We start from the raw sequence: 27,510 nt of genomic DNA, 5'->3' as shown, positions 1-27,510 counted from the left end.
ATGCAGGGGGTCGGACTCGATGATCTATTGAGGTCCCTTCCGACCCTAACATCTATGAATCTATGAATTAAACTGTTAAGCAACCACAGTAGAAGTGTGAGCCTAAAAGCTTCCATAGCATTTCCTCTTCATTACAGGTGCCTATATCTGGCTATATTAAGAGGAGTCTCACTGAAAGACAATTTGAAACTACTGTTTTAGATTATGGGTATTAAAGCAATAAGCAGAAGTGAGTTTTCTGGCAAGCTATCAAATGAAAACTAAGCACTGTCAGAGATGAACGTACTCTATAGGAAGTATGGCAAGAGGGCCACAGGTCAAATGTACAAATGTAATACATTTTCCATTTTTAGAAATTAGCCATTTTCCAATGCAGTTAAAATGATATCTAGGAGTTACTTGAACTGGGGAGGACACTGCTCATGAAAAAACGGATGCATTCTTCACAAAACCTGCTGTTGCAGCTGCCTGTAGGAGATGCAATGCTATATCCCCAAAATGAAAGAACATACGTAAGTTATGGATTTGTGAAAATTTTGACTTGGAGGCAAAGATATGGGGGAAAATGGTAAAGAGGTCAAACTGTTTAAGCCCATAAGCATGTTAAAAGCTTCTAGCAGACAGGTTTGGGGTTTTCACACTCAATCACGTCAAGCATTTCGAATGCGAGTTAGTGTCTGTCAAACTACAATGGCAAAGCAGCGGCATGCTGACTAAAATGAAGGGTCTTATGGTTCAATTATACAGAGGGAGAAAAGAAATTGCTCCAACAAGTATGAAATACAGAATAACCTGTTGCCTTAACTGAACATATTTTAATGGTTATATAAAGCAAATGAATTATTTAAAAACCTCTCTCAAATGCATACGAAATAGATTCACACAGTTCAAAAACTGAACCAAAAGGTGATATACTCCTCAGACTAACCCACCTCCCTCATTTCTCTTCCTGCTCTAAATTAACATGGAATCTTATGTAATTGCAAAAAGGACAGATTATCTTTCTCTATGAACCTGATCTTAAATAATATCTCTAGTGCTACTGGCTAGCACCACACCTGAAATCTATCACCTGGTTTCTAATGTGCAGCTAGGAAGCAAGAATGAAATGGGCTGACCTATGTCCTCAGAGTACATATCCAGAGCTGTCTAGTCTCACTTGACTGCTAGATCCTATAGGTTGTTTGAAGGAATAAGGTGTGCATCAGCTAGTTCTCTGGATCTGGCTCAAAAGGCCCACCACCACACATTAAACAATTAGATAGGGTTTGGGGTTTCAAGTATAGGGACCTATACTTAACCCAATGCCAAACAGTAACCATTAAAATTAATTCTAAACCTTTTATTAAAGATATAGACAAGACAGCAACACAGCTAAAGCATTGAAGTAGAGCTTTAATTTTAGCAATAGTCTTTTAATTAGCATAACAGACTTTTGGAGAAAAGGAGGTATTTGAGATGGGCTGGAGCTACTGTTATTGAAGTTCGATTCTGCTCCTCTGAAGAATCATGGCAGATGCACACAAAATAAGAGCAAAGACAGAAAAGGCAACTTTTGTTTCCATTACTATCACTTTCACCTTGTATACTATGCAACTGGCTGCTTTGAGATCTGGGAAAATTATAAAAGTTAGATTAAGACTACCTTTATTTACCTCTCTGGTGAGATTCACACCAGTGTACTGAAAGATGCAGTCTCGATAACTAACTTGGATGAAAGAAGAAATAAGAAAAATAGAGAAGGAAAAGGTCTTAGCAGAGCATAGGTGAAAGCATAAACACTTCTCATAGTTTCATAGTAGCTAGGGTCAGGAGGGACCTGAATAGATCATCTAGCCTGACCCCCTGCCACAGGCAGGAATGAATGCTGGGTTCACAAGACCCCAGACAGGTGATCATCCAACCTCCTCTTGAATTTGCACAAGGTAGGGGCGAGGACCACTTCCCTGGGAAGTTGGTTCCAGATTTTGGCCACCCTAACCGTAAAATATTGCCTTCTGATCTCTGACCTAAACCTATTCTCCATCAGCTTATTACCATTGTTCCTTGTCACCCCAAGTGGTGCTGGGGAGAAAAGAGCTCTGTCTATTTGCTGTTGATCGCCCCTGATGAGCTTGTAGGCAGCCACTAGGTTCCGCCTCAGCCTCCTCTGAGGCTGAACAGGTACAGGTCCCTCAGTCTCTCCTCGTAGGGCCTCAAGTCAAGCAGGTGGCCCTCCTCTGAACCCTCTCCAGGCTGGCCACATCCCTTTTGAAGTGCAGCGCCCAGTACTGGATGCAGTACTCAAACTGCAGCCTGACCAAAGTCGCATAGACGGGGAGTAGCACCTCTCTGGACCAGCTTGAGATGCACCTTTGGATGCATGACAAGGTATGGCTGGCCTTGCTGGCTGTGGGCTGGCATTGGCGGCTCATGTTCATCTTGGAGTCAATAATGACTCCAAGATCCCTTTCCGCCTCTGTGCTATCAAGAAGGGAACTCCCCAGCCTGTATGCATGCTGTGGATTCCTTCTCCCAAGGTGCAGCACCCTGCATTTGTCTACAATGAACCCCATCCTATTCTCATCTGCCCACTTTTGTAGTCTGTCTAAAACTAGTTGCAGCCTCTCTCTCCCTTCAAGTGTGTCCATCTCGCCTCACATCTTAGTGTCATCAGCAAATTTGGACAGCATGCTTTCCACCCCCTTGTCCAAGTCACTGATGAAGATGTTAAACAGTGTGGGGTCATTTCAGGTAGTGTTCAGGATTTATCCCAAGCCAGTGGATGCACTATCATCTGGGTCCCTCTCTGTGGTTTACAGTGGTTCGAGACATCTCTGAGGATCAAAACGAAGGTCCAACAGTATTAAGGAGGATTATATAGTACTACAGGGAAGAGTTGAACAAAAGAGTGACCACAATAGCAAAGTTTACTCCTTTCAGTGTCTTGGCATCAAATTAAGGACCTCCAACAGGGAAGGGGTCAGCACAGCCCATCACCTCTATTTCGTTCACCAATTCAGTCTAAATATCCAAAGTGTTAATTTTTATCTATTAACTTATAGCCTCACACCTCTTGTTTACCAGACGTGATCTCAACACAGCCTTTGGGTCATATAAGCAGACCTTGTTGCTTGAACTAATTCAGTTTTTCTATCTTTAACTTTTGCTGACTTTTGTTAAAACCACTTGATACAAGCCAAGTTGGATTTCAGTTACTTGGGACAATTCTGACCACAGGTTTCTAGCAAACATCCCTTTCAGCTAGCTCCTGGAAGACAGTGACAGAGCAATGGAGCCCAATGCTTTATTTAAAGACCAAAGCAGAAATGTTTTACTAGTGGTGGAGGTCTAATCCCCTACGGACTAACAAACACTTTGTTCTTATTAGCCAGTAATGCCATACAGCCTCAGCAACTTCATGGACTTTTATCTACAATGTACATTTAGATGAAAGAAAATCAAAATCTAACGCTTTATAGCATAATACACAGATTAGGAAGGAATTTTCGTTCTTTCATGAACAATTTGCTTGGTATAGTCTGTTTTCTGGTTTCCTTTCCAGATTCCTTCTATACATCCATATTGACAATGCTGGTGGAAAGGTACCATACTTCACAGCTCGCTAGCTTAATCAATCCTGCATACCATCCGGAGCTGCATTTCATTTCCCCCATGCCCTTTGCAGCACTGTCCCTTGGACTCCTGGGGATTACCTTCTTTAAAACTTCTTCCCCTCTCCTCTTACCTTGGTGCTACTTACAGTAGGGACTACCTCCGATGCTAATACCAGATTCTGCTATAGCCAGGTGTGTTTCAGGCTCCAGGTAGGAAGTGACTATTACTGATCTTTGTTGTGAGGACTAACAGGAAAAAAAAAACCTGACAACTAGCCCTAAAATTGGTCTGCTTTGCATGTCCAGTCTTACAATGGGGGTTACTGCAAAAAATCACACTTCCGCAGTCAATGCAAACAGTTATCCAGACTCTGAGTGGGGGTTAGTTAGCTCTCAATCCCTCAATTTAAGCTGACACAGAGGAGGGGAGAGGGGAGGGGAACACCAAAAACATTTCACGAAATGTTTGGGTCCCCAGCAGTCCCAGTTGCTTTGGTAGCAGATATTGGATGAACTGATGGAGAGGAAGGCAAATTGCAAACCAAAATTCATGTTAGGCTAACTTTTCACCATTGAAAATTAATTGTCCCACTGGCATTTTTGTTCTGAATACTTTCTATATTCAATTCAGGCAAAACAAAAATGAAAGGAGTTTCTCCTTTCAAGAAATCTTTTAAAGTTTTTAATACTTCAGGCAGTTATGGGCAATGAGACAACTTCATACTTTGCTTTAAGTTTTGTCCTAATTAAACAAAACAGGTCTGACAGCTCTTACATTAGAATCCAACTAAAAACAGAAAAAAGGAAGTGTGTCTTTCCTCCTTTGCACCATTTTCAATAACTTTTTTACAAAAGCCCCATAACTTGAGATGAGAAAAGATAAGTTTTGGTCATCTGAATACTTCAATAAGTCAGCCAGCCAGGGCCAAGGAAAGTTATTTAAGACCAGAATATTTTTACTTGTATAAAGCCGTAAGCTTTATTTGTATAAAGCCCTAAGTTTTAGCTTCCATTCCCCTCCCCCATTCTTTGCTATTCTGAAAGTAGAACAATTTAGAATATGATCTAATTTCACATTTTAAAAACTACTCTTATTTACTGACAGTTTTAAAGAGTAAGTTCAATTAGCTTATACACCTTACCCCATTATGGTCGTGTTGTACAGCCCTTTTTGGTAGGTTCCTTCTGTACAGCCTACTTGAGGACATATTAATCTGTCATGCTATTGTCACAATTTTTCAAGATTATTTTCAAGATGTGTTTAGTCTGGTATTACACACATGTATCTCTTCATGGTCAAATTACACTGCTGATGTGATACCTGATGCGATGACCAACAAGCAAGACTGATGAATAGTCCTAAACTTGCAAAAAACTAGCTCTTTGGTTATGGAATTAAGAACAGCACCAATGCAATTTATAATTCTGTGTTTGATTAGCAAGATAAATGCACCAGGTTTTGGGATTCGTTCCCAAAAATCAAGGAACTTAAACAAAAGCCTATGTAGCATAACAGGATTACCAGCAATGTTAGTAAGTCTAGATTCATTATCTACACTCTGTTGTCATAAGAACATTTATAGAATATGCAGTAACCATTAACCATAATTAACAACACAAAAGACAAGTTGCATCTTCAGAAGGGATTGCCTCCATACTTGGAATACCCTACCCATTTAAATAGGCCCAGACAAGCTCGGGTTAAATGCAGTTATGACAGTAGAAATAATATTTAAACAAAATTAATATGTCAAATCTTATATCCTTTGGAAAACCTCCAAAGACTTAATTTTCTGGCATAAAATGGGATGAAACAAAAAAAAAATGAAGGACTGAGTCATCACACGGAAGTGTGTGCATGCCAGAACAGAAAGCAATAATATTTTGATTGATGAATGGGGAACATTTAATGCAACTTATTAAATGTTTGTCCACTTTACTGGCTATGTAAATTATTATTTGTTTGCCCTGTTTCCATAAAGTAGAGCATTGGTAATAGGGACTGTATAAGACTGGATGGTCAACAACTGAAGGGGAAATGCCTCCAACTGTGCATCACAAAGGACTTGCCTCCATCGCCACCTTGAAAAATTCCACACCTGCTTGCTCCACTTTGCATGTGTTAAATACCTGAAATTAGATCATGTAGTCACCATGGAGTAATTGTATGCATACCCAGAGCCATGCTAAGGTGGGTACATTGCCTCATTTCCAAGACTATGTGCATAACAAGCAGAGCAAATGGGTAAGGCATGCTTCATGACAGCACTTCTGGGTATGGCAAGGGATGGCAACCTTGTAAACATGCCCTTATTCTGCTGAGTCAGAACTCTATACGTTGGCAGAAACAGGCTCTCTCTCTTCATCTATGACCATTTCAAAAACCCAAACTAAAGTTTTTTCTTCAAAACCATTAGTATAGTATGGGGACAGCTGTGAGTGCACAATGCTAACTTCAGTAAATACAACCAAGTGAAGTAACATGAAAAACTCAACAGTTCAAGCTCTGTTAGGCCTATGTGGCACTTGAACCCAATTTAACTCTACCTCTGAGCAATACCGAGAGAAAGTCAGGAACTCATGCTCTTATCTAGCCAGTTTCCTTTAACCAGCAACCATAAAACCAAGAATGCTTCAATATTAATAGCACAGTGACTGAATACAGTCTAACACCTTCTTTATAGCCCATGCAATCTACAAAGAATGTCACTGTTTCCTTCACAAAGCATTCTGAAGGCAGTCCTTGCCAAAATTTAATATAGGGCCCAAACCTGTGAGGTATTCATGGTATTCAGCATTACCTGTTAGAAAATTATCCAGTTACTAAATGATTTCCAGACATCTTAAAATTAAAGCTCTTCAATGAAAAGATGCAATGCACAGCTTACTTTTTGTTGGACAGAGACCAAAAGCAAGTGATAAAACTTAAAGTTTTAAAGCAGCTGGAGTACTGTGTCCAGTTTTGGGCTCCACAATTCAAAGAGGATGTGGAGAAGCTCGACAGTCCAGAGGAGAGCCATGCGCATGATCAGAGGTCAGGAAAACAGATCTTATGATGAGAGACTGAGAGCTAAGGGACTCTTCAGCCTGGAAAAGCGCAGGCTCAGGGGTGATCTGGTGGCTGCCTATAAGTTTATAAGGGGTGTTCACCAGGATCTGGGGGAACTTCTGTTCACCAGCATGCCCCAAGGAATGACGAGGTCGAACGGTCACAAACTCCTCCATGACTGTTTCAGGCTGGACATAATGAAGAACTTCTTTACTGTCCAAGCCCCTAAGGTTTGGAATAGGCTGCCACCAGAGGTGGTTCAAGCACCCACTTTGAACGCCTTCAAGAGACATTTGGATGTTTATCTTGCTGGGATCCTATGACCCCTGCTGACCTCCTGCCCCTGGGGCAGCGGGCTAGACTCAATGATCTTCTGAGGTCCCTTCCAGCCCTAACGTCTATGAAATCTATGAAAGTCTATAGTAAATATCCTTGATACTCTATAGGTGAAGGACAATATATGTTTGCGTGTGTGGGGAGGCAATGTTAAACAAATCTGTGCGCTTTCTTTGACTAATGCCACTAACTGCAATAATATTTCCCAGGTTTCTGATAGTTGTTTAAGGTTTTAAAAATATGCATTGAAATAACTTAATCAGTATTAATAAATACAAATACACATGGAAGCTCAACATTAGACAAGTCAGTATGTCTAGATGTAGTTTAAAACTTTAATTTAAGTACATACGTACAAAGTACCTATTCCTTTCTCCTTTTGTTCATAGATTCATAGACATTAGGGCTGGAAGGGACCTCGGAAGATCATCGAGTCCAGCCCCCTGCCCAAAGCTGTTATGCTGCATCTTTCCATATTATTTGTACAGTAATATATTAATCTCAAAGCTACTGGAATATGCAGTGAGATGAAGCAGACTGACTGGTATGCATCAGATCAGTTACCGTTCCTCTTAAAGATGCTAGTCTCCTGAGAATAATTATGAAATGTGCTCTCAATTTTAAGAGACTACAAAAAATTCAGAAAAAATGCTTGTGGAAGAAGATTCTGGGAATGCTTTTCAAACAGCTGCTAAATTTAGCATTAAAAGGAATTTCTTTCAAACAGGAAACTACTCAGTCCATTGAAACATCCAAATGGTTTTCTTGTAAATTTTGCCAGTGGGTCACAACATCTGCTTTAGACAGACAATATCCGTGAGACAACATTTTCCCTCCATTTTTGTCTAGTGGCAACAAATGAATGTTAATAATTGTTATGCTCTATCTGCATGCTTTCTTGATAAGGTGCCTTAAATAAATCTATATATTGCTTATTATTTTCTGTACCTAAACAGCTTTGTAGCAAGTGACATACGCAAGATTTAACATAGTGTGGACTTACAAACTGAAGCCGCTTCCAGGTACTCTTTTGTGCTTAAAGTTACTTACAGTCCCGTTAAAAGTTAGATATAAAATATTTTAATAGATATTAAGTTAGAAGTTTAAATTCAAGAGTAAGGACCATTAAAGTTGTCATGGTGACATCAATTAATTCACAGCACATACAGCCACTGTCAAATTTTTAGCAGATACTTCTGGACTTATGTACCTCACCTGTTATCCTCTGAATCCTAATTACCCTAGTTAGACAATAACCTCTTCTGTAATCTCTGCTACATATTTCCAGTAATTTAGATGAGGGTTTAGGCTAATTAGCATGTTCCCAAGACTCACTTCATTATGTGAATGCACAATTAAATGCGTCTCTGATTCCCTTCTAAGAATCACCCAGAAATATATACCGAGATTATTAATCCCTTATTTTAAACTAGAGGCATAACTGGCAGGGGTGGGGAGGGTGAAGGGTAAGGGAGGGTTAAAAAAAGCAGCCACTGCTGGCAGCTGTGCATTTGTTGTGGCAACTGTAAGCAGCCACTTCCTTTTGCCCTGGGGGCCCAGCCACTTCACTGCTGCTTCAAGCAACTATGAGGGAAAACCATAAAAACAGTGCGCGCCGGGGGGGGGGGGGGGGAGGAGAGAAATCTTTTTTATTTGAAACTGAAGGACAAAATGCCATTCATCAGATCTGGTATTTAAGAAAATGTTATAAGATCTTGGGCAAATGCAAATGGACAAGGCCTTTCTTGTAAATAAATCATCTGAAAGATGGCTTCTCCAAGCAGTATTACCATTCTTCAAAACTGTATATAGACCAATATAAATACAGTCCATTTCTTGCAGCATCTTGGCATTCTCTTTGAGGTCTTCTATCAATACTTTAATTCAATTCCATTTACCTTGCAAGACTTCATAGAAATACAGCATAAAGACTGCTCTCTAGTAACCTTCATACCTGTAATAATTAATCATTGCGATGTAGGAGAGAAGCAAGAATTATTACAAGTGGCTTTTGTCTGTAATTTTAAATAAGTGACGTTTCTGAAAAGATCCAGTTGAAAAATAGGAAGCCGTATTGATGACTGGCTGTAAATTGCTCAACCTTTCCATCCCTTCAAATAAGATTAAATATCTGCATACCACTATCCCTGAGGAAGAAACATTCTGTTTACTCTATAAAAAACCTTGTGCTGTATAATACTATGATTATGGTAAGAATTTGCATAATTCTTTAAATGAGGAAGTAAACTCCAAAAGCTGTGAGAAAAGTTATAAATCTTTCCTTGCAAGGGCTTAACTATCACTTTTTTTGCATAAAGTTTCTATAAGTAAAGTCTTTTACATCCAAAAAACATTGAATACATTTATTTCTGTTCAGCAAATCTGCCATTGATAAAGATCCTATTTAGCTATCCTATTTAGTAGTCCTCTTCATTTTAACATGAAATGCACACTCCTTCATCCTTTTTTAGATTCATTACTTGTACACTTAATATGTAAATAATTATATTATAGCTAGGGTTGACTGCTACATGTCAGCTGGAGTGGACTGTTTTCTACTTTCAAATTATCTGGGATTTAATGCCTCAATTTAATGACACTGCATGTTTTTAGAGGAGCCAGGATGAGTCTTTCTTTGTAGAAAATCCTGTATTTGGCTTTGTATACTGTTTGAATTAAAAGATTAAATTATGAAGAACACCTGCATGTAATCAAATCCTAGTTATTTTACATCTCTATCTGCAAGTCAATGGGACTTCTGCTCCCAAGTTACTACAGGCTTTGGAAAATCTCACCCTTTTAAAGCAATTGCTCTGTCCAAGCAATCTGAAGTTCATTAGTGCTCAATTTAAGATATATTTATGTTGGTCAACTCTGTATTCATAGGTAACGCTCTTGCTCCTCTGGGTTCGTTCTAGACAAAAACGTGTTATTCAATTTTTTTTCCTTTACATCAATCTGCAATTCTCTCCCTTAACAAACCCCGGGCATTGTGTTGAAGCTAAGTTTCAAGGGACAGGTCTGACACATGAGTATTCTGTAAACTGCACATATATCCAACTATCAGACGGCAACTCATCAGGGAGAAGCAGTCATGCCATTTTTTGCATTAAGTAACTATGTTCCATTATTTTCATTGTTTTGGATGCAGTAATAGTATGCTGTTCATTCTATTAAAAGAAATTCCAGAATAAAATAATACATTCTACACAAGGGTCAGAGGCTCTGTGCATAAGAGCTGTTCAGTTTTTACTTCTATTCAATGAGTATATTACTTTCTTGTTGAGTAGGCTCCAACAAGTTGCACAATGCGTGAAGCAGAATACTGAGATTAAAAATGCATCGTAATGCGTTATAAAAAAAGAGGAGGAGAGAGAAGTTTTACTATTGTAAAACTTTTCCACCATCATTTTTTACTTAAATATTTCATTTTATACCATTTGGTTATTTTTTAGTTTTTATCTGTCACTAACTGTGGTGTTTACTTTGTCCTAAAGGGTTAAAAAATGCTTGAAAAGAAAATTCTCAAAAATAATTTGAGAATTATTTCTCTTCCACCTCATCTTCTATCTGATAAAATATATATTTTGTAACAGCAAGCAGTCAGCCCAGAAACTTCACAAATCTCAAGGGTATGAAGTACCTTAACTTCCCTAATATGAAATATCACTTTTAGTTCAAATTAACACTTAAGGGAAAACTGTGAGGCTCAATCAATTCATCTAGCCTTTGAGAAGATCAGTACTTGATTGTGTGCTGCTGGCTGCTAAAGGGGGGCCTGACTAGAGAATTTTGTTCTTATCGGGTGTCATGTTATCTGCAGGCCACAACTCATCTATGGGCACTTTACATAAAAATAAAAGGGATTAAGACTATCTAGCTATTTTTGTCTGATTAAACATTCAACAGTTTAAACACACCCAGAAATGCAACCTTTTTCTATCTCTAATGGAACAAACAATTCCAGGATCTCCAGAGCTAAAACAATTCCAAAATAAGCCATTGTGTGGGCCTACCCCTTCTACCATAAGCAAGCAGCTGTAGTAGTATATAAATGAATAACTACATTTTTCAATTCTTGCTCTTGGTACAGGCAATCAGTTCACAAATCTGCAAGACTCTGGCCAATATGTATTGAATGAAAAAAAAAACAGCTGTTTCAAAAAGAAAGTCATTTCTGAATAAAAGGTGCAAGAGTGAGACTGAAGAAGTATAATACTGACCACAGGGATGATGGACTAAAAAAACCTCTCCATGCTGAAGTGGCAAAAAGATATACTAAAAAAAAATATGGATTGACAAGTTTTGAATGCTTACTCTCATTGATGTGCCAATGGGTTAACTGGTCACCAAGGAACCAGAAGTTCTCCTCTCTTTTGTATGTTAACTTCTTAGTGCAACAATATAAAGTTAAAAATCAGAAGACCAAGACCAAGATTTTGATTCTTCAGGCATAATCAGAAATATAGCAGAAGAGTTTTCAGACTAAGACTATGGTCTGATCTAATTATAACAAACTGCCATGCTCTGGCTTTGCAATAGGAAATGGTATAATTTGAGACAATACAGCTGGGATGAAAGCAGAAAGATAATCATGATAAAAGTGGTAGAAGGTTTTTGTTATGTGATAAATCTGGGTTTAAATCTTTTGGGATAGTTTAAAATCTAGATTGAATGATTCTGAAAAGTGTTTTTTGTTTCCCTGCAACCTACAAAGCCTGGAGTATGTTACTGAAAAGTGTGTCATCTTTTGGTTAACCTAGACAGTTATTTTTAACATTTCTGGGCACCTTTGAACAATTGAAAGTCCGTTGCCACCTCAATTTGTAGGCTACATACCCCAGCCCGTACACTTGTCCATCTGTGGCCATTTTGTCATGCCTGGAAGTTCCTGATGTGGTATTTACATTTTTTACATTAGTCAAACCAGGAGACCATTGGGTGAATTATTTTCTTTAAAACATGTTAGCATACACAGAGTAATTAGATCTATTAGAGCCTCAAAAAGATGGTTCCTGATGTACAAGTAGTTTTAAGGGGGTAACCAGTGATGGAAGGGAACTAGCACTCAATAACAAGAACAGACATCAGAGACAGGACAATATAGGCATGAAATCACCTGCCTTATGAACAGCCTTTTGCAAATACTTCAGGGCTCCCCGCTCTTTTCATGAACCACTTGAAGCATTTTCTGCGTTTGCTTCTAAGTGACGTTCCAGGCAGTGTCTATGCATTTTTAATTCTAACAGGAGAGCCAGGGGTTTCCTTTCCTAAATACAACACTACTTTTTTTGATAGATGTGTATTTGTTCTAGTTCTGTGTTACATTTTCCTTTTCTTCAAATCTTTTTTTTTCAGGTTTCTTTCAGCTCCCACCAATGAAAATTAAGTTTCCTTCCGTTTTGAATATATTATGCAAAGGTATCAATTTGTAAATATCGAGATTAAGGGACATATGCAAAGTCTGATTTTCTTGAAGTACAGAAACAAAAAAAAATCCCAGCAGAGGGAAAGTTTCTGCTCAAAGATGAGCAATATCATAACTATATAAAATAATAGGAATGTGACATGTTCTTCTTTTAGAGGTTTTTTATACTGTTTTACTGTATCAATCTATTACTCATCTTCATATTTACCACATAATGTTCTTCACTTCATATGAAGTCAAAATAAAACAAAACTTTATGAAGGTTTGGTATCCAACAGAAGCCCTAATAATTATTTTGTAAATTAATAATGCACTTGAGATGTCAAAAAGCTGGATAATCTGTATTCATAATGAGAACAATTGAGGATACATGTATAGCATTACAACAACACTCACGTAGAACAGAATTGAATTTGTGTGGGATCTTGAAAACAAATAATGCTATACAACTAATTTAAAGGCAAATGATAAATGTGGATGTCTAAACAATAGCATTCTTCTGCGAAACCTAACTTAATATAGCCTAATAGCGCAAGTTTATGCCTTTAAAATAAGGCTTGTAAGGCTCAGAGACATGACATGTTAGGGTCCTGCAGCAGCAGCACATGCAGAAAGTCACGTAATAGCTGTCAGGGAAGCAAGTACATTAGCTGTCAGCTGCTCCCCCCTTTCTATTAGCAGTTACAAGGGTCTATGAAGATTGATCATAAGCAGCTAATCAACATAAACAAGAGAATGGCCAGAGAAGGAAAGCTATTGAATACTTTCTATAATGTTGTCCTGATGAGTTAAGGAAACTGCCAGATGCATCGTTCGTTTAAGGAGGTTCAGATATTTTCCTATTTAGACTTACACAATTTACAGTGAAAGATGTAACATCCTGCATTTTTAAAAAAGAAAGTGGAGAAAGGAAGGACCTTTTCTACAAAGCATTTTACACTCAGAAACAGCCAATTTTGGTACAGACGTGCCACAGGAAGAGGGGGAGGGGCACCTGGGGCTTATAGCACAAGCTTCTCCATTGTACCGAAAGATGACTTTTCCTATGGATGGTCAACCATCCTGTTTTGTGGCTTTCAGCTTCCTCCTGTATTGTGAGCTTGAAGTCATTGAAAAAGGAAAGGTTTTAAACCGAGGTCTGTGTTGGGAATTCCAAACACTTTCAATACATGTTAACCAAACAAATACATCATGCCTAGACTATTAACATCCTGGTTCACATTGCTGAAGCCACTATTCTTTGGAAAAAAATAATGTAATCACAGAAGAACTTTGAATAGCTATCTTGTTAGTTCTTTCACGTTCTGATAATATTTAGACAAACTGAAAAGAAATTTGAAAATGTGGTAGAAAGCCAAGTACAGTGTGCGCAAGACTGCGTCTTGCAAAAGAGAAAGAAAAATCCATCCCTATAAACATTACGGTTAAGTGGCAACATCCTGAAACACTCAAACAGACAAATTCATATTAATAACTTCTTAGTTTTCAACACTCTAACAAATGCATTTGTGTTAATCTTGATGGAATATTTGGAAAACCTTTGCCTTAAAATGTTAATTTTGTATCCATGTTTCAAATGTGTAAACTGTAGGCTGATTATTTTCAAGTGCCTTGCTTCAATGGGAGGTGAGCTGCCCCTCTAAGAAAAACATTTGCACTATGCAAAAAAGTGACTAAGTAACTATTAATGCTAGTTTGGTTAGGACTTGTAGCATGTGTTCCTGCAAGAAAGTACAGCACATACCAGTTTCATCGCGATCTATGCAGTGAACTGTGGAGCAGTCTGGTTTATGCCACTGGCAGACTTATGTGTTGCAGCTGTGTGTGTGCTACATTAAACAGTCTGCAGTTACCTGATATCCTTCTGTTTTCTTCTGGCACCACTTCAGCAAGGCATTTCTTTTGGAGCCTCCATATTCTCTTGCCAGGGCAGATAAAGGGTCTTTCCTTTCTTCCCTAAGAATAGAAGGGGAGAAAAAGAACAGCAAGGTTTGATACCATGCTCCCTTCTGCAAGTTTTTCTTTTCCATTTGAACAAGGTGAGTACCTTTCTCTCAATGACAGGAATAAGGCACAGCATGCCAGTTAAGGGATGGAATATGCCCAATTAAACCCACATAGTTTTCTCTGTTAGGCAAGATCAAATCAGCTGATTTGCTGGCAGTCACTTCACCTATTGTCCATTCGGAACAAAAATTTGAATGCGATCATACTAAGATCTTTGAGAGTTATCACCACTGGTGCTAATCACTTACCATTTACTTAATTATTTTTAAATTAAACCTCTTTTCTAGGGCTCTGCATACAAATAGGGCTTCTTCTAAAACGTATAACATTAAGCTAACATGCTCAGGACACAATATGTTCCAGCTTGAACTATAAGCTAATGCAAACAACTTTATTTTGTTTAAAAAAACCCAAACTGATGGTATCTCTTTTGCATCTCATTTGATTAGCAATGTCACCTTGAAAGAGCAGTAACTTGGAACACTGTTAGGACAAAGTTATTGCTAAGAGACTGTCTGCCCCCATATCTGGAGTTTTCAAAAGAAGGGATCAAGGACAGTCTCACTCATTTACTTCATATGCAGGCAATATTGATTGTAATGAAACATTGATCAGGTCTCAATAAAATATGCTAAGATAACAGATTCAAACCCATCAATAATGATCTTGTGTACCATTCTGATTAAGACAAATAAGAATACAAGTATCCTTGTGCAGTCATATTTGTCTATTTAGCCAGTAAAAAGCTGGATTGAGGGAGAAGGGGAAGGCTGATTAAGAAAACAATTACTTTCCCTATGATGAAAGGCAGAGGGAGGAAGTGTAACTGGGTTGGTGAATGCATACTACAATTTTGCATTAACAATTTCAATGTTAGGTTTTAATAGTCAAACTGTTCAAAATATTAACTCTTAGATTAATTACTCACATTAACACCCTTGTGGTAGTGTGACTGAGGCATGTCTTTCTGCAGGCACTAAAATGAAGTACAACAAAAAGGTCTAGATATGACGTTTTATGTAGCTTGAGTAAAAATAGAGATACTCCAATAGGTCTATGCAGTTAACCCTAATGTTCTCTGTTTGGACCTTTTCTACAAAGCATTTTACACTCAGAAACAGCCAATTTTGGTACAGACGTGCCACAGGAAGAGGGGGAGGGGCACCCAAACAAAAAAAACATCAATTAACTCTGAGTTTTCCCTGTAGTGGAGGGTTCTTTATTTCCCAATTTTTAAATAATTCTATACAGATTAATCATTCTATACAGATTCTTAGGTCCCTCTGCCAGCATCATAAAAATGTACCCCTCTGGATACCTTCATTCTATAAGCAGCTAGTTTATACTAATTACTTATTCTCTGGTTTTAAGCCCTTTACAGCCAATCAATTCAATTCCAAAAGAAAATAAGTGCTCCAGTGCAACAACTCTTGCAAACTATAGGCATAGATTTCACAAACCTTGGGGGGGGGGGTTATTACTGGAACTTGTATTTCTTTGTGTGCACATACTGTCACCTCAGCACTAATGATCGTTCTACATGACCCATGTTTAATTTAACTCCATGTGCCAGATGAAAAAGATTAGTTCCTAGAGTCTAATTAAATATAGTTAATATAATCACACCTTTTTGCTGTCATATGAAGTCCTGATTGAAGTTGGCAACATTTCAGAGTTGCTCAAAACTAGGTGGCTCAAATGCCATCTGTTGTCAGCTATTAAAAATAAGTTCAATAAATGAAATAACAGGGGAATAAGGATGCAGCTGACAGAATGCATCTGAAAGGAATGTCGTTAAATTGCAAGCAGTAACAGACCACGGATTGGCTGCAGTGCAGAGGAGTTGCACATTCTTCAAAGTAGCCATCAGTAGCTATACTGACTTGGCAGATCTCTAAATAGATCTGGTAAATCTAAGTTAAATTAAATATTATTTTTAAAAATCTTACTACCTTCATAAACATTCCAATATTGAAATGAGGCCTGAACTTGGGGTCTAGCCCACATTCCTAAAATTCTGCCATTACGGTTTTGATTCTTTTCAGGCTTTTCCTTACAACTGCACATGAGGGAAACAGAAAATAAATTACCATATTTACTCAAATCCAAGATGAATCATCCTGTCCCCCACTCCCTCCCTCCCCCATTTAACATAGGGGGAAAAGGTCCTTGTCTTGGAGCAGAAAACAAGCAGGAGGAGTGCGGGGGAAAGTGGGGGAGGGGGCAAGAGAGGGCACAGGCAGCTGCTGCGGCTCTGACTCCAGCCCCAACCCAGGCTTGGAGGTCAGAGTCCTCCTAGCCACTGCCTACCCCGCTGTAGCTTTTGCACCCCACTGCCACCTGCTTGCCCTGCTGTGGCAGTGAAGGGGAAATATTTAAAACAATCCTTCAATAATTAATTAGTTTCTATACATGGAAAATTATAAACTAATTTATAATTTTTCTATGTATAATCTGATTATTGGGGAGTTGTCTTAAACTCAGAGTTGTCTTGGATTTAGGTAAATTCAGTAGTGTATTTTGGCTTAAACAGAGAATTACTTTAGAGACTTTTAAAAATACAGCATTATAAAAAAAAAAAAAAAGAAAAAACATTGAACGATAGATCATATTTAACCTGGTAGGCACCATGTAGCTAGACTGAAGTCTTAAGGAATTTACCTTGGCTTATATCTCTTCAATGTACATATGCTTTAACTGCCCAGACTTCCAAGTTAATTTAAAAACCAATTAAATGAACAAATTTGGGAATCTTGTATTTAGATTAGAATAAAAAAAAAATATACATCATCACCTTAGTTTAAGAAAAAGATAATGGAGACACTTAACTCCTAAAGATTTGTGAGGGCATACTAGAACTTGAATTTAAGTTCTCTCCCTTCATGCTACACATGCTGTGTAGCCATGAGGGAACTGTACAGACTGTTCCCAAATTCCAGTAAGGCACATGGTTTATATCATGTTCTTATTGTTATGAAAACAGCATTGAAGGAAACAAATTAAAATGAATAGTATGGAGACAATGAAAAATGGTTTGTGATTGATATAAATCTTATAAGTGAATATATTAGGTCAGCTGTCTTCTAAAATGTAAGAACTGATTTATGGCTTCAGCTTGCAGAACAGGGGTGTGCCTGCATTTACTGGACAGGTTGGCAGAGATTTATTTTCTTTAATAACTTATTTTACACACTGTTGTAAACTTTTGCAAACCACAGAGCATATTAAAAAGCCCAACAAAAGATTATCCAGGGACTATTCCCAAGAAGTAATTCTTCTCCCTGCCCTACTTTCCCCACACACTGATCAACCCACTCTTCTAATGGTAACAATTTTTCTTCCTACAGTGAACAACTCTTTACTTCATGCAGGCAGAGAAGTTACCAACTGCAGAGATCGTTCTCCATTTATGGCTCATTCAAAATTTCATACTTCTGTTACAATCTCAGGTTTACACACCCTGCTGGTATTAAGAGTTTAAATTTACATAAAATTCACTTTTTTTTTTTTTTTTTTTTTAACTCCTAGTGGGACCAGATATCAACCAGAGGTTTCTTGAAGTGCTAGTTGTACATTACCTGCAAAATAATGCATCAACCCAGTCCACAGACTTAAGACTACATAAAAGCATTATACTGAAGTATGTCTCACTTAATTGAAGCGAAACCATTGTTTTGAATAATATCCAGAGCTGCAAACACTCTCTTAATTTTATAATGTGATTTTTATAATTCCCAATGGCTCAGAATATTACGGGTTTAATTTTCTGGCATACAAGAGCACTGCTGATAAGCTACAGTGTCAGATGATCTCAGGAAAAATCATTTAAACTTGGTGCACCGCTTTCTAATCTGTGAAACTAGAATTTACCCACATCAGTGACATGAGGCTCAGTGGGTGTTCATACATGTGCTCTGGGAGGGGGCTCTTTAATTAGAGCGGCTCCAAGAGCTGCTCTAATTGAAGTCTCGGAGCGTCTCGTGTATCAGCATCCCCGTGCTAAAAAATGACGGTGGGGTGCCTTAACTAAAACTCATTGAACAAATTTTAAAGTGCCCCTGCTGCCATTTTTCAGCAGTGGGGATGCTGATACGTGAGATGCTGGAGTCTGCTGAAGTGCAGTAATAACCGTGTTCCAGCTAACTCAATTAGTTGAGTCTGCTCCAACACGCTGTAATGACAGTGGATTGGAGCAGCCCTGCTGATCGTGTATAGGTGCCTAATACACGTAAAATATTTTGAGGTCATTGAACAGAAGATATTAGAGAAGTGAAAATATTCTCTCTGGGATATTTAATATGAAACCAGCTATTCCTTAGCCTGCTAGTTGGCCACCATCAGCAGGATGGCTTATGACTGTCCTTTGACAGGAGGAGTACCCAGGCATTTGTTAAAAAAATTACAATTTGATTTAGGTAGGGAACACTGGTGGAGCTCTTATTCATTCAGCTCTTATTCGTTTATGGCTGGTCAGGAGGCTATGAATACCTTGTAGTGGAGATCTCTCTCTTTGGCTGCGCACCCCCACCCTCCTCCTCCCAACCCCCCAGCTCTGCGTCTGGCCACCAGGGGTACATTGCTCCGCAGCTGGGGGTACACTGACCCAAAAAGGTTGAAAACCCCTGCTCTATATGGTATGCAGGCCATAAACTAACTTGAAAATGAGTGGGGTACAGAATGCCACAACTAACTTGTTAAACCTGATTTTGTACTCTATGCATATGACAACACAGCTCGCTGATCTGCACTAGGCACCTGGTCTCCTAGCTGAGTTTAACATGTTGGTAATAAGTTGCACAGGTTATTGAAGAGCATGGATCATTGTCAGTCCTGTTTGTTGACTGCCAGAGTGAAATAATATTCATATTAAGTATAGTATTTGCCAGCTGCAAAGTTAATACTGGTTTAATGATGTACTGAATAATGAAGTTATACCTTATTCGGCTTCGTGTTGTGGGGGTGACAGATGCTGTGGGAGAGGAAGAGAGGGAAAGTTGTGGTGAGGTGGTACCCATCGCCATGAGAGAGGCTGGAGATGCTCCATCAGGTGCATTAATGTCTCGCTTGATTTCTTCGCTGCTTCGTCGTGACACTGAACAGTAAAAATACCCACAAGGTTATCATTTATAAAGAAAAATCCACCGAAGCAGGTTCCTAGTGTTTGTTATGCACTTTCTCCTGAAAGCTCAACCCCCAGTTCTCCCCTTAAAATACATACCGCAGCTTGTACATCAAGAAATATACAAGGCTAGACCTCAAGAGTGTGAAATTGCAAGAATTAAATGGCAAAAGGGATTTCAGGAAGGGAATAACTTTCTCAAATTACCATTATTTTCTAGGGTAAAATTCCATTTGAAGCAATGAAAGCTTCCTGAATGGACTTGTGGAACCCCTTGGAAAATGCCAGAACTTCATTTTCACTCATTTTTTGAATGCAGAAAAATAGTAGACCAATTTTTCTGTTCCAAAGAACTCAGAAAGATCAAAACAGTTCAGAATATTTTTAGCACTATGATTTCCTATTTGAAATCTCTGCTTTCATCATGTGTGAAAACATGATTCACTTAACAGTGCTAACATTGTATGGCACCCTGCAGTGCCGCAAAAACATTTCACAGCATCCTATGGTGCTGAAGCTTCCTGGTTGAGAATCCCTGCTCTAATGCCACCCCTAACTGACAGTAAGGGGATCTCTCGAGGAAGACAATGCTTATATAAAATGAAACCATTTGGCTTTCTTCCTGTCTAAGTGGTTCCAGTGCTAAGCTGTGCTAAGCTTTCTAATTTTATTTTTATAAAGCCCTTTTCAAATATTGAACGTTTAACAAAAAACACAGACACCTGGGTGAAAGTTAGCAGGTGATATGAAAAAGAAATCCTATCAGCTGTGACAGCTGGCCTTATCAAAAGTTAGAAAGTGATTCCAATTAACAATGAAAGGTGCCTGGAACAAATTTAGATAGCATTAAATTTTCCTGATGAAAATGTTGCCAATTAAAAAATGACCCAGGACTAATCAAACACATTCTAGAGAAAAAACTACTCTGATTTACCAGATTCACCGTTTAGACACTAATACCAGCCCCACATTCTGAATGTACATCAAAGCTTGGAATGGTTGTGTAGTAATGTTTTTCCCGTCTTAAAACTTAAAAAGTTCAAATAAATGAATAAGTGGTGAGTTTTGGTTACAAAAAACACCATAAATTTGGATATAAAAGTATTTCAGAAACTGGTAACAGTTTAAAATCCCGATTGAAACATGTTCTTACTTGCATAACTAAGATTGAGAACTTAAAAAAAAACCCACGCTTTTTACTACTTATATACTATTTCCTTGTTTTTCAGAATTTCCCTCAACTTTGACAGTAAGAGCTGATTAACTGAGAAATACTTTGTTTATTTTAAATATTTTTAGGTTCTAAATGTTGCAATATTCATGTCATACACTTCCCAGGGAAGACTTGTTTTAAAGCTTTCCACTGTAATTTAGTAAATATATACATGATTTAGTTGTATATTTAGGCTCTAGAATTTAACTGTTTTTTAAAACGTAGGGGTCTTTTAACCCAAATAAGAGTGGAGTTAATTTTCAGTATGAACTAACCTTGACACTTACTGGCAGCCCATGCAAATATTTTTCAGTTGTGGCAGCATATTTTAAAAAGGCTTTACTGTGGTCACTCTTTACCCTGTAGTATGGTAAAAGTTTTGTGAGGTGGCTTGTAAAAGGGTCTGTTTAAATGTCTCGTAATAACCATTTCATTTTATAAATTAGTCGATAACATTCTACTACAAAAAGTAGCAGTCTTGGGCTACGGACAAAAGCAAATGTTCAACTGCTCTAAAAGTGAAGAAGCAGCTGCCAATCAGAAGCACAGATGTGTTGTTATATCTGTTTGCTCCTGTAGCAACACAAAATCAACTACATCTCTGCAAGTGTGACTCAGCGAGACAGGGTTAACCCTGCAATGATTTTGTTACAACTACATCAGTACAAGTGCATGAAGATGTAACTGTTACATTGCAACAGCTTACACTTGCATGATTTGATATTGATACGATTATTACATTTGTTTATATCCTCATTTTAAGCGTATAAATTAGATGGAATCCTTTTCAATAGAAAAAATCTCAACACATTATTTTGCACTTATCAAAGGCAAACTGACCCCCTGATAAGGCAAAAATGGGAGTGTACCATTGCTGCTTTTTTTTTTTTTTCTAAGGCATCTTGCAAGGCAAAATTATGTGCAACACCAAGAAGAAAAGTTATAGCTTTTTTCTTTTTTTTAGATACAGCCAACTACTGGATGGCTGTAGATAAGCCATCAAGGCAAGTATTTTGGTGCACATGTTTTCATGCAACTATGCCATAGAACGAAGTGATTCCACAGAGTTAAGTTGTTTGGTTTTGTTTGAATCTGACAGGTCATAAGAACATTTTACCATTAGGCCTAGTATCACCCTGATGCCTTGCAATACTAAGCACAGATGTTGGAAAACATTCAAAACTGGAAAGTGAATGCCTGGACACAACCACTTCCCCACATTCTCTCTAGAAGCAGTAGCTTGGTCACGTTACTACAGTACTGGAATCAGAAGGTTCCTGTTTTTATTAGAGGTGCACCAATACATCGGTCCGATATCAGATCGGTACTGATAAAAAGAAAACTGACTATCGGAAATCAGCCTAATGTGGTGGATAATTTGGCTGATAAATGCCCATATGTGTGCGCAGCTGTTGCGCAGCACACAGGCAGTGAGAAGCACAGCCTGTCCGGGGGAGGGGGGGCAGCTCCCGCCGCTGCAGATGTCACTGGGAGGGTGCCCCACCCCCGCGCCCCCCAGATGAGCCACAGCTCTGTCCCGCACCCCACTCTGACCCAACTGGGCAGCGCCTGCCCCAACCCCACTCCCTCTCTCACTGTGGGGGCCTTGATCTGCCCCCTGACTTCCCTCCCCTTCCACCACAGCACACATACCTGCTGGACACAGCTGTATCGGAAATCTGATCAGTATTGGCCGATATGCCTCCTTAAAAACTGGCTATTGGTATTGGCCCCCCAAAATCTCTATTGGTGCACCCCAAGTTTTTATTTAGCAGCCATATGCAGATTTACCTGAGATAGATTTGGCACTTTCCATAGCAGGTACTCTTGGCAACGAGGCTGGTCTGCTGGTAGAGGATGTCCTCAACAAATGTTCTAGACAAAGGAAGAGTAGTAAAAATTTACTAATACATTATTTCAGTTGTGATCAGTGAAGAAGCTGTGATACCATTTACGAATTACAGAATGGGTTCATTTATCTTGTTGAGACAAACAACTAACTGATTGTATGTCAATCTAGGAGGAAGGCTAAATAAAGTTCATACTTTTTTTTGCCGTAAAAAGTTCACCATGGAAAATTTCATGATCCTTTAAACTCTACTCCCTTAAACCTTTTCTTCGGACATGGCTGCTATAATCTGTTGATTCATTTAACAATAAGCTTGGCAAGAAATTCCTTTTTAGCACAAAGATAGCCTAAGTCAAGGGTGCTCAACCTCCAGCCTGTTATCCAGATCTAGCCTATGGAGCCATGTCATCCAGCCTGCAGAGCTCCCCACTGGTCCAAAAATGTGGTGTCGGGAGGGAGGGGGGGTGGGAAATAGCGACAGTGTTAATCGCTATTCTGTTGCTCCCAAATTTCTGGACCCAAGGGGAGCCTGGTAGACCAGATAACATGACCTTGCTTGCTAGATTGGACATGTGGGGCTGATCAAAGCAGTGCAGAGCCAATTGGGGTGGCACAGGCAAGGAGGCTGATCGGGGTGCCATGGAGCCTGATCTGTGTGTGTGGGTCCAGACAGTGGTAGTCCAAGGCCAGATCCAGCCTGCTGACAGGCCCCACACCACGTGTCTGGCCTTTGGGGCAAAGAGGTTGAGCACCACTGCTCCAAGTCATGTGCAATTCAGGCGGATTTCTGTCATTCTGTGTAGAGTTCAAACCAAACATGTTTGTAGCAAAATTTTCTATCATCATTTTTACCTTCCATATATAACAGCTAGAAGCTGCTGCTATGTTAAAAGTGTTGGGAGATTAGCTCTGCCCACAGTCAGTGCAAAGAAATTTAGTTTTCTTTTAAAAAAATCTCCAATAAAATGGATTCTTATATCAATATAAGGATCAATTCAGATTTAACATTCATATTATAAAATTATATTTTAATCAATATCCTTTACGCCATTTAACATTTTTACATAAGGCATATGGTTAAGTGTTTGTAAGGTAATTAAAAATAAAATTATCCCAAGGCAATAATTTGCAAATAAGAATGCACAATACTAAAATACAAACAAATGTATAAGGTCCTAGCTCACTGACAGAATTTATTGGTAGATAAAGAACACAAGTCAAAACTAATCTAAGTATGCATATCTAAAAAAATAAACAGATTTCTTACCTGTCTTTTTTCCAAGGTTCAGAATTCTGTATTTCTCCTGTATTAGGTGATCACATAAGCCACATAAAACAGCATAAAGAATGCTGTCTCCTTTATGAACAACTGTATGTGAGATAAGGGTATTAACACTTGCAGGAGAAACAAAGAATCCTGAAAACAGGTCTTGGCAGGTAACAGGTCCTTCAGATTACTTTCAACACAGAAATGTTCTTAAGTCTTATTTTTTGTATTATTACAATTTAAAGTCCTGAAATATCTTCTTGACAACATATATTAATATTACTAACATTGAAAAGTATTCTAAAAAAATTAGCCCCTTGCTGCATTGAGCGAATAACCGCAATATGCAATCAACAAAAGCAAAAAGGAAATCTGGTATATGTTAAGTGCTGTAAAGTGTCATCTTTTTTTTTTTGGGGGGGGGGGGGGGGGAAGAGAACGACACACGACTGGGGTGGGAGAGGAATTTCTGAGGTCTGGGCCTGATATTTTCTCAGCTGAGAGGAAGTATATAGCTTGGAGTCACATGGGGATTATCTTAAAAAAACATCTAGAAAAAAACCCCCAAACAGACATAAATCAGAGCGTTACACCCAGAATACGATAGCAATTTATTCTTACAGGAAGGGCATATTGTGAACAGAGTTTTGACGGACAAAACAAAGTTACCAAAACAGGGAAATATTAGGATTTGGAAAAAGCAACACTTTTAACTTTAATCCAGTTTTCTGTCTTGTTGCTGAAGAGCCATTACATAAAACACTGACAAAATAGCAAAAAAAAATGAAACTTATTTACATACAACAGAGCACCTTATATACTGAAACTAAAATAAGAATAAACCTATCATAAGATACACAAGGTATCATTTTATACCTTATCTAGTCCTCAGGAGGAAGCAGCATACCATTGTGTCATGAATGTCATCTTGGCTTATCTTTGCATTTGACCTCACAATATTTTGGCCCTATTTATAGCCTGTATACTTTGATAGATGTATGTAGGATGTAAAAAAACCTGAGCTCACTAGCCTTGCAAGACTTATTCCTGGGCACAACAACCTCAAAAGGCACCCCAGTGATTTATCAAAGACAAATGTTGCTCAGTATCCTACTCACAGAAACAGCCATTTCAAGAAATTACAAACCCCTGGGATAACAAATGAAACAAGGTAATATAATGGGAATATCATTTTAAGTTATCCCCATTCAGAAACAAACCTGTATAGAAACATAAATTACATTATGTTAGATGCTTGATGGGAGAAGGCCTATTTTTACAGTAAGGAAGTACTTCCACTGTTCAAACTAGCTGAGATACTAATTTAGTGGATAATATTTTATATACTATGAATTGTAATTATTGTAATCAACAAGATTGCTGACACTGAAACGTTAGAACTCTGTTGGATTAAAGGTGAAAAATCAGACTGAAAATGAAAGAAGCAATTATCACACTGTAACAGCAGATGCCAGCTGCATAAGCACAGACTTTTATAAGCTGTCTGCTGCACATTCATGGAACAGGTAACTCAACTGGTAAACTCAGCTTGTTATCACATACAAAAAAAGATGCCCACTTACAGCTTCCTGTACCTATTTATAAACAGGAACTCTCTAATTGCACTTGAAGGTAAATTACAAAAGAAAAAAATGTTGCTCTGATTTTTCCCAGAAAGCATTTACTGCTTTTTTTTTTTTTTTTTTGTATTACAGACACCAGGCCAGATCCTTAGCTTACATAATTGGCTGAGGTCCAGTAAATTGGCTATACCAATGGTGCTTAAAGTACAACCCAAAGCCCAAATCTGGCCTGCAGAGGCAAGTCATCTGGACTGTGGGGCTCCTCACAGGTGTGGAAATTTGGTGGTGGGGGAGCAGTGGCAGCACAGTGGCAATTAACAGCGCCACTGCTCCCCTGCCTCTAGATCAGGGGTGGGCTGGATGCGGCCCATCAGGCCATTCTATCCGGCCCATGGGTCCCCTAAAAAAATTCATAAAATTAATATTTATCTGCCCCTGGCTGCCTGTCATGTGGCCCTTGATGACTTGACAAAACTCAGTAAGCGGCCCTCCACCCAAAATAATTGCCCGCCCCTGCTCTAGATGCTTTGTCCTGTGGGGAGTCTCATGAGCTAGATGACATGGTGCCAGATTGGGCCAGGTCATACCCCAGACCCAGCACATGGGGTTGGTTTTCTGGCCAGATTCAGCTTGCAGACCAGCTTTATTCCATTCATCCAGCGCCTGCACTAGAGAGGTTAAGAACCATTGAACTATACCGATTTATAATAGCTGAAGATCTGGCCCATCTTGTCTTGATCTGTACTTTATAGGAATGCTCTTACGGTGTCAAGAGGACACTAATCATGACACAACAGAAAAATGCCCACGCTGCATTTTTTCTAGGTGTTAGCTAAAAGGGGAGGTGATGTTGAGTCTTTTGTAAAGAGATCCTATATTCCAATTGCTAGTCAACTTTAATTAGACAGTATTTAACAAATACAGTTTAACATAGTCTGGAACCCCATCTGACCCTAAGAATTCTTCACACCCCTCCTCAGCCTCACTAGCACAGGCAACACTGCATCTTTGGTGCAAATTCAGGGCAGAAATACCAGGCATGAGGGACAGCACAAAAACAGCAGAGGGAGAGCTACAGGAGTATAGGGATTTTGCAAGAAATCCTGCTTCTGATTCCACAGGATTACAGTTCTTTGGTTTTGCAGAGAATTGCACACAGTGTGCTCATTATAGAATAAACTCGTCATTTTTTTGAATTCCTTGGCGAATTCTGAATCTAAATCTGGTGGGACCAGGCTTTCACACCTGCACATAAGAATATTCTTCATTACATGTTCTCTCAAGAACTTCTCTCTCTATCACTTGTAAACAAGCTGCTATTATGGACTGACTATTTCAGATGAAAGAATTACTCTATTTTCTACAGACAGCTTGTAAAATTTAACTAAGCAAAACTACAGAAAATATTGGCCGTGGCAAATAAAAACTCCAAAAGGTTTCTCTGCAGAATCAGGTCAGGGCTCAGGAGACCTGCAACTACAATCAAACTATATACATGGGACCAGGTCCCTGTTGGACCTGGTCCTGGCCACAGGCGATGATCTGGTAAGGGGGCTCCAGGTCCTTGACCACCTGGGTGATAGCGATCATTGCTTGCTGGAATTCATCATCCAGCGCAGGGTGTCAAGGGCCTGCAGCAAGGCATTAGCCCTAGACTTCAAGAGGGCCAACTTCAACGAGTTGAGGAGATTGGTGGGAGAGGCACTGGGGTTCTCGAGGGCAGGGGAACTCAGTGCCCAAGATGAGTGGTCGTTCCTTAAGGAGACGATACTAAGGGCCCAAGGGGTGACAATCCCAACAAAAAGCAAGGGGGACAAGAGTGCCCAAAAGCCTCCCTGGCTCACCAAGGATGTCCGGGAATGCCTGGTTGTCAAAAAGGCAGCGTACACCCGGTGGAGGGGGGGGCTATCTCCAAAGAAGAGTATACCTCCACTGCTTGGGCCTGTAGGGGGGCTGTTAGGAAAGCTAAGGCAGACATAGAGCTAGGACTAGCGTCCAAGATCAAAGATAATAAAAAGTCCTTTTTCAAATATATAGGGAGGATGAAGAAGGCACCGGGAAAC

The 27,510-nt window shown here is 39.0% G+C and overlaps 1 protein-coding gene across 8 annotated transcripts in view; it reads right to left on the bottom strand.

The window, feature by feature from the left end:
• The window catches only part of SPECC1L (sperm antigen with calponin homology and coiled-coil domains 1 like), a 118,738-nt gene that overhangs the window by 24,276 nt on the left and 66,952 nt on the right, over positions 1-27,510 (bottom strand). For 4 of the 8 annotated variants that reach the window (XM_025199335.1, XM_025199334.1, XM_025199338.1 and 1 more), the window contains 4 exons: positions 22,540-22,623; positions 19,352-19,508; positions 15,345-15,392; positions 14,263-14,365 (listed from right to left, as the gene is read on the bottom strand). In XM_025199335.1, the coding sequence (XP_025055120.1) occupies positions 14,263-14,365; positions 15,345-15,392; positions 19,352-19,508; positions 22,540-22,623 (392 nt within the window). Of the gene's footprint in view, positions 1-14,262; positions 14,366-15,344; positions 15,393-19,351; positions 19,509-22,539; positions 22,624-27,510 lie in introns of those variants that run through there. The other 4 variants (XM_014518138.2, XM_025199339.1, XR_003093132.1 and 1 more) reach the window with 2 other exon arrangements.

This window comes from Alligator sinensis, unplaced genomic scaffold, assembly GCF_000455745.1.
Source record: "Alligator sinensis unplaced genomic scaffold, ASM45574v1 scaffold505_1, whole genome shotgun sequence".
In the NCBI taxonomy this organism is placed as follows: domain Eukaryota; kingdom Metazoa; phylum Chordata; order Crocodylia; family Alligatoridae; genus Alligator; species Alligator sinensis.
This window is presented reverse-complemented; position numbering and strand designations above follow the sequence as displayed.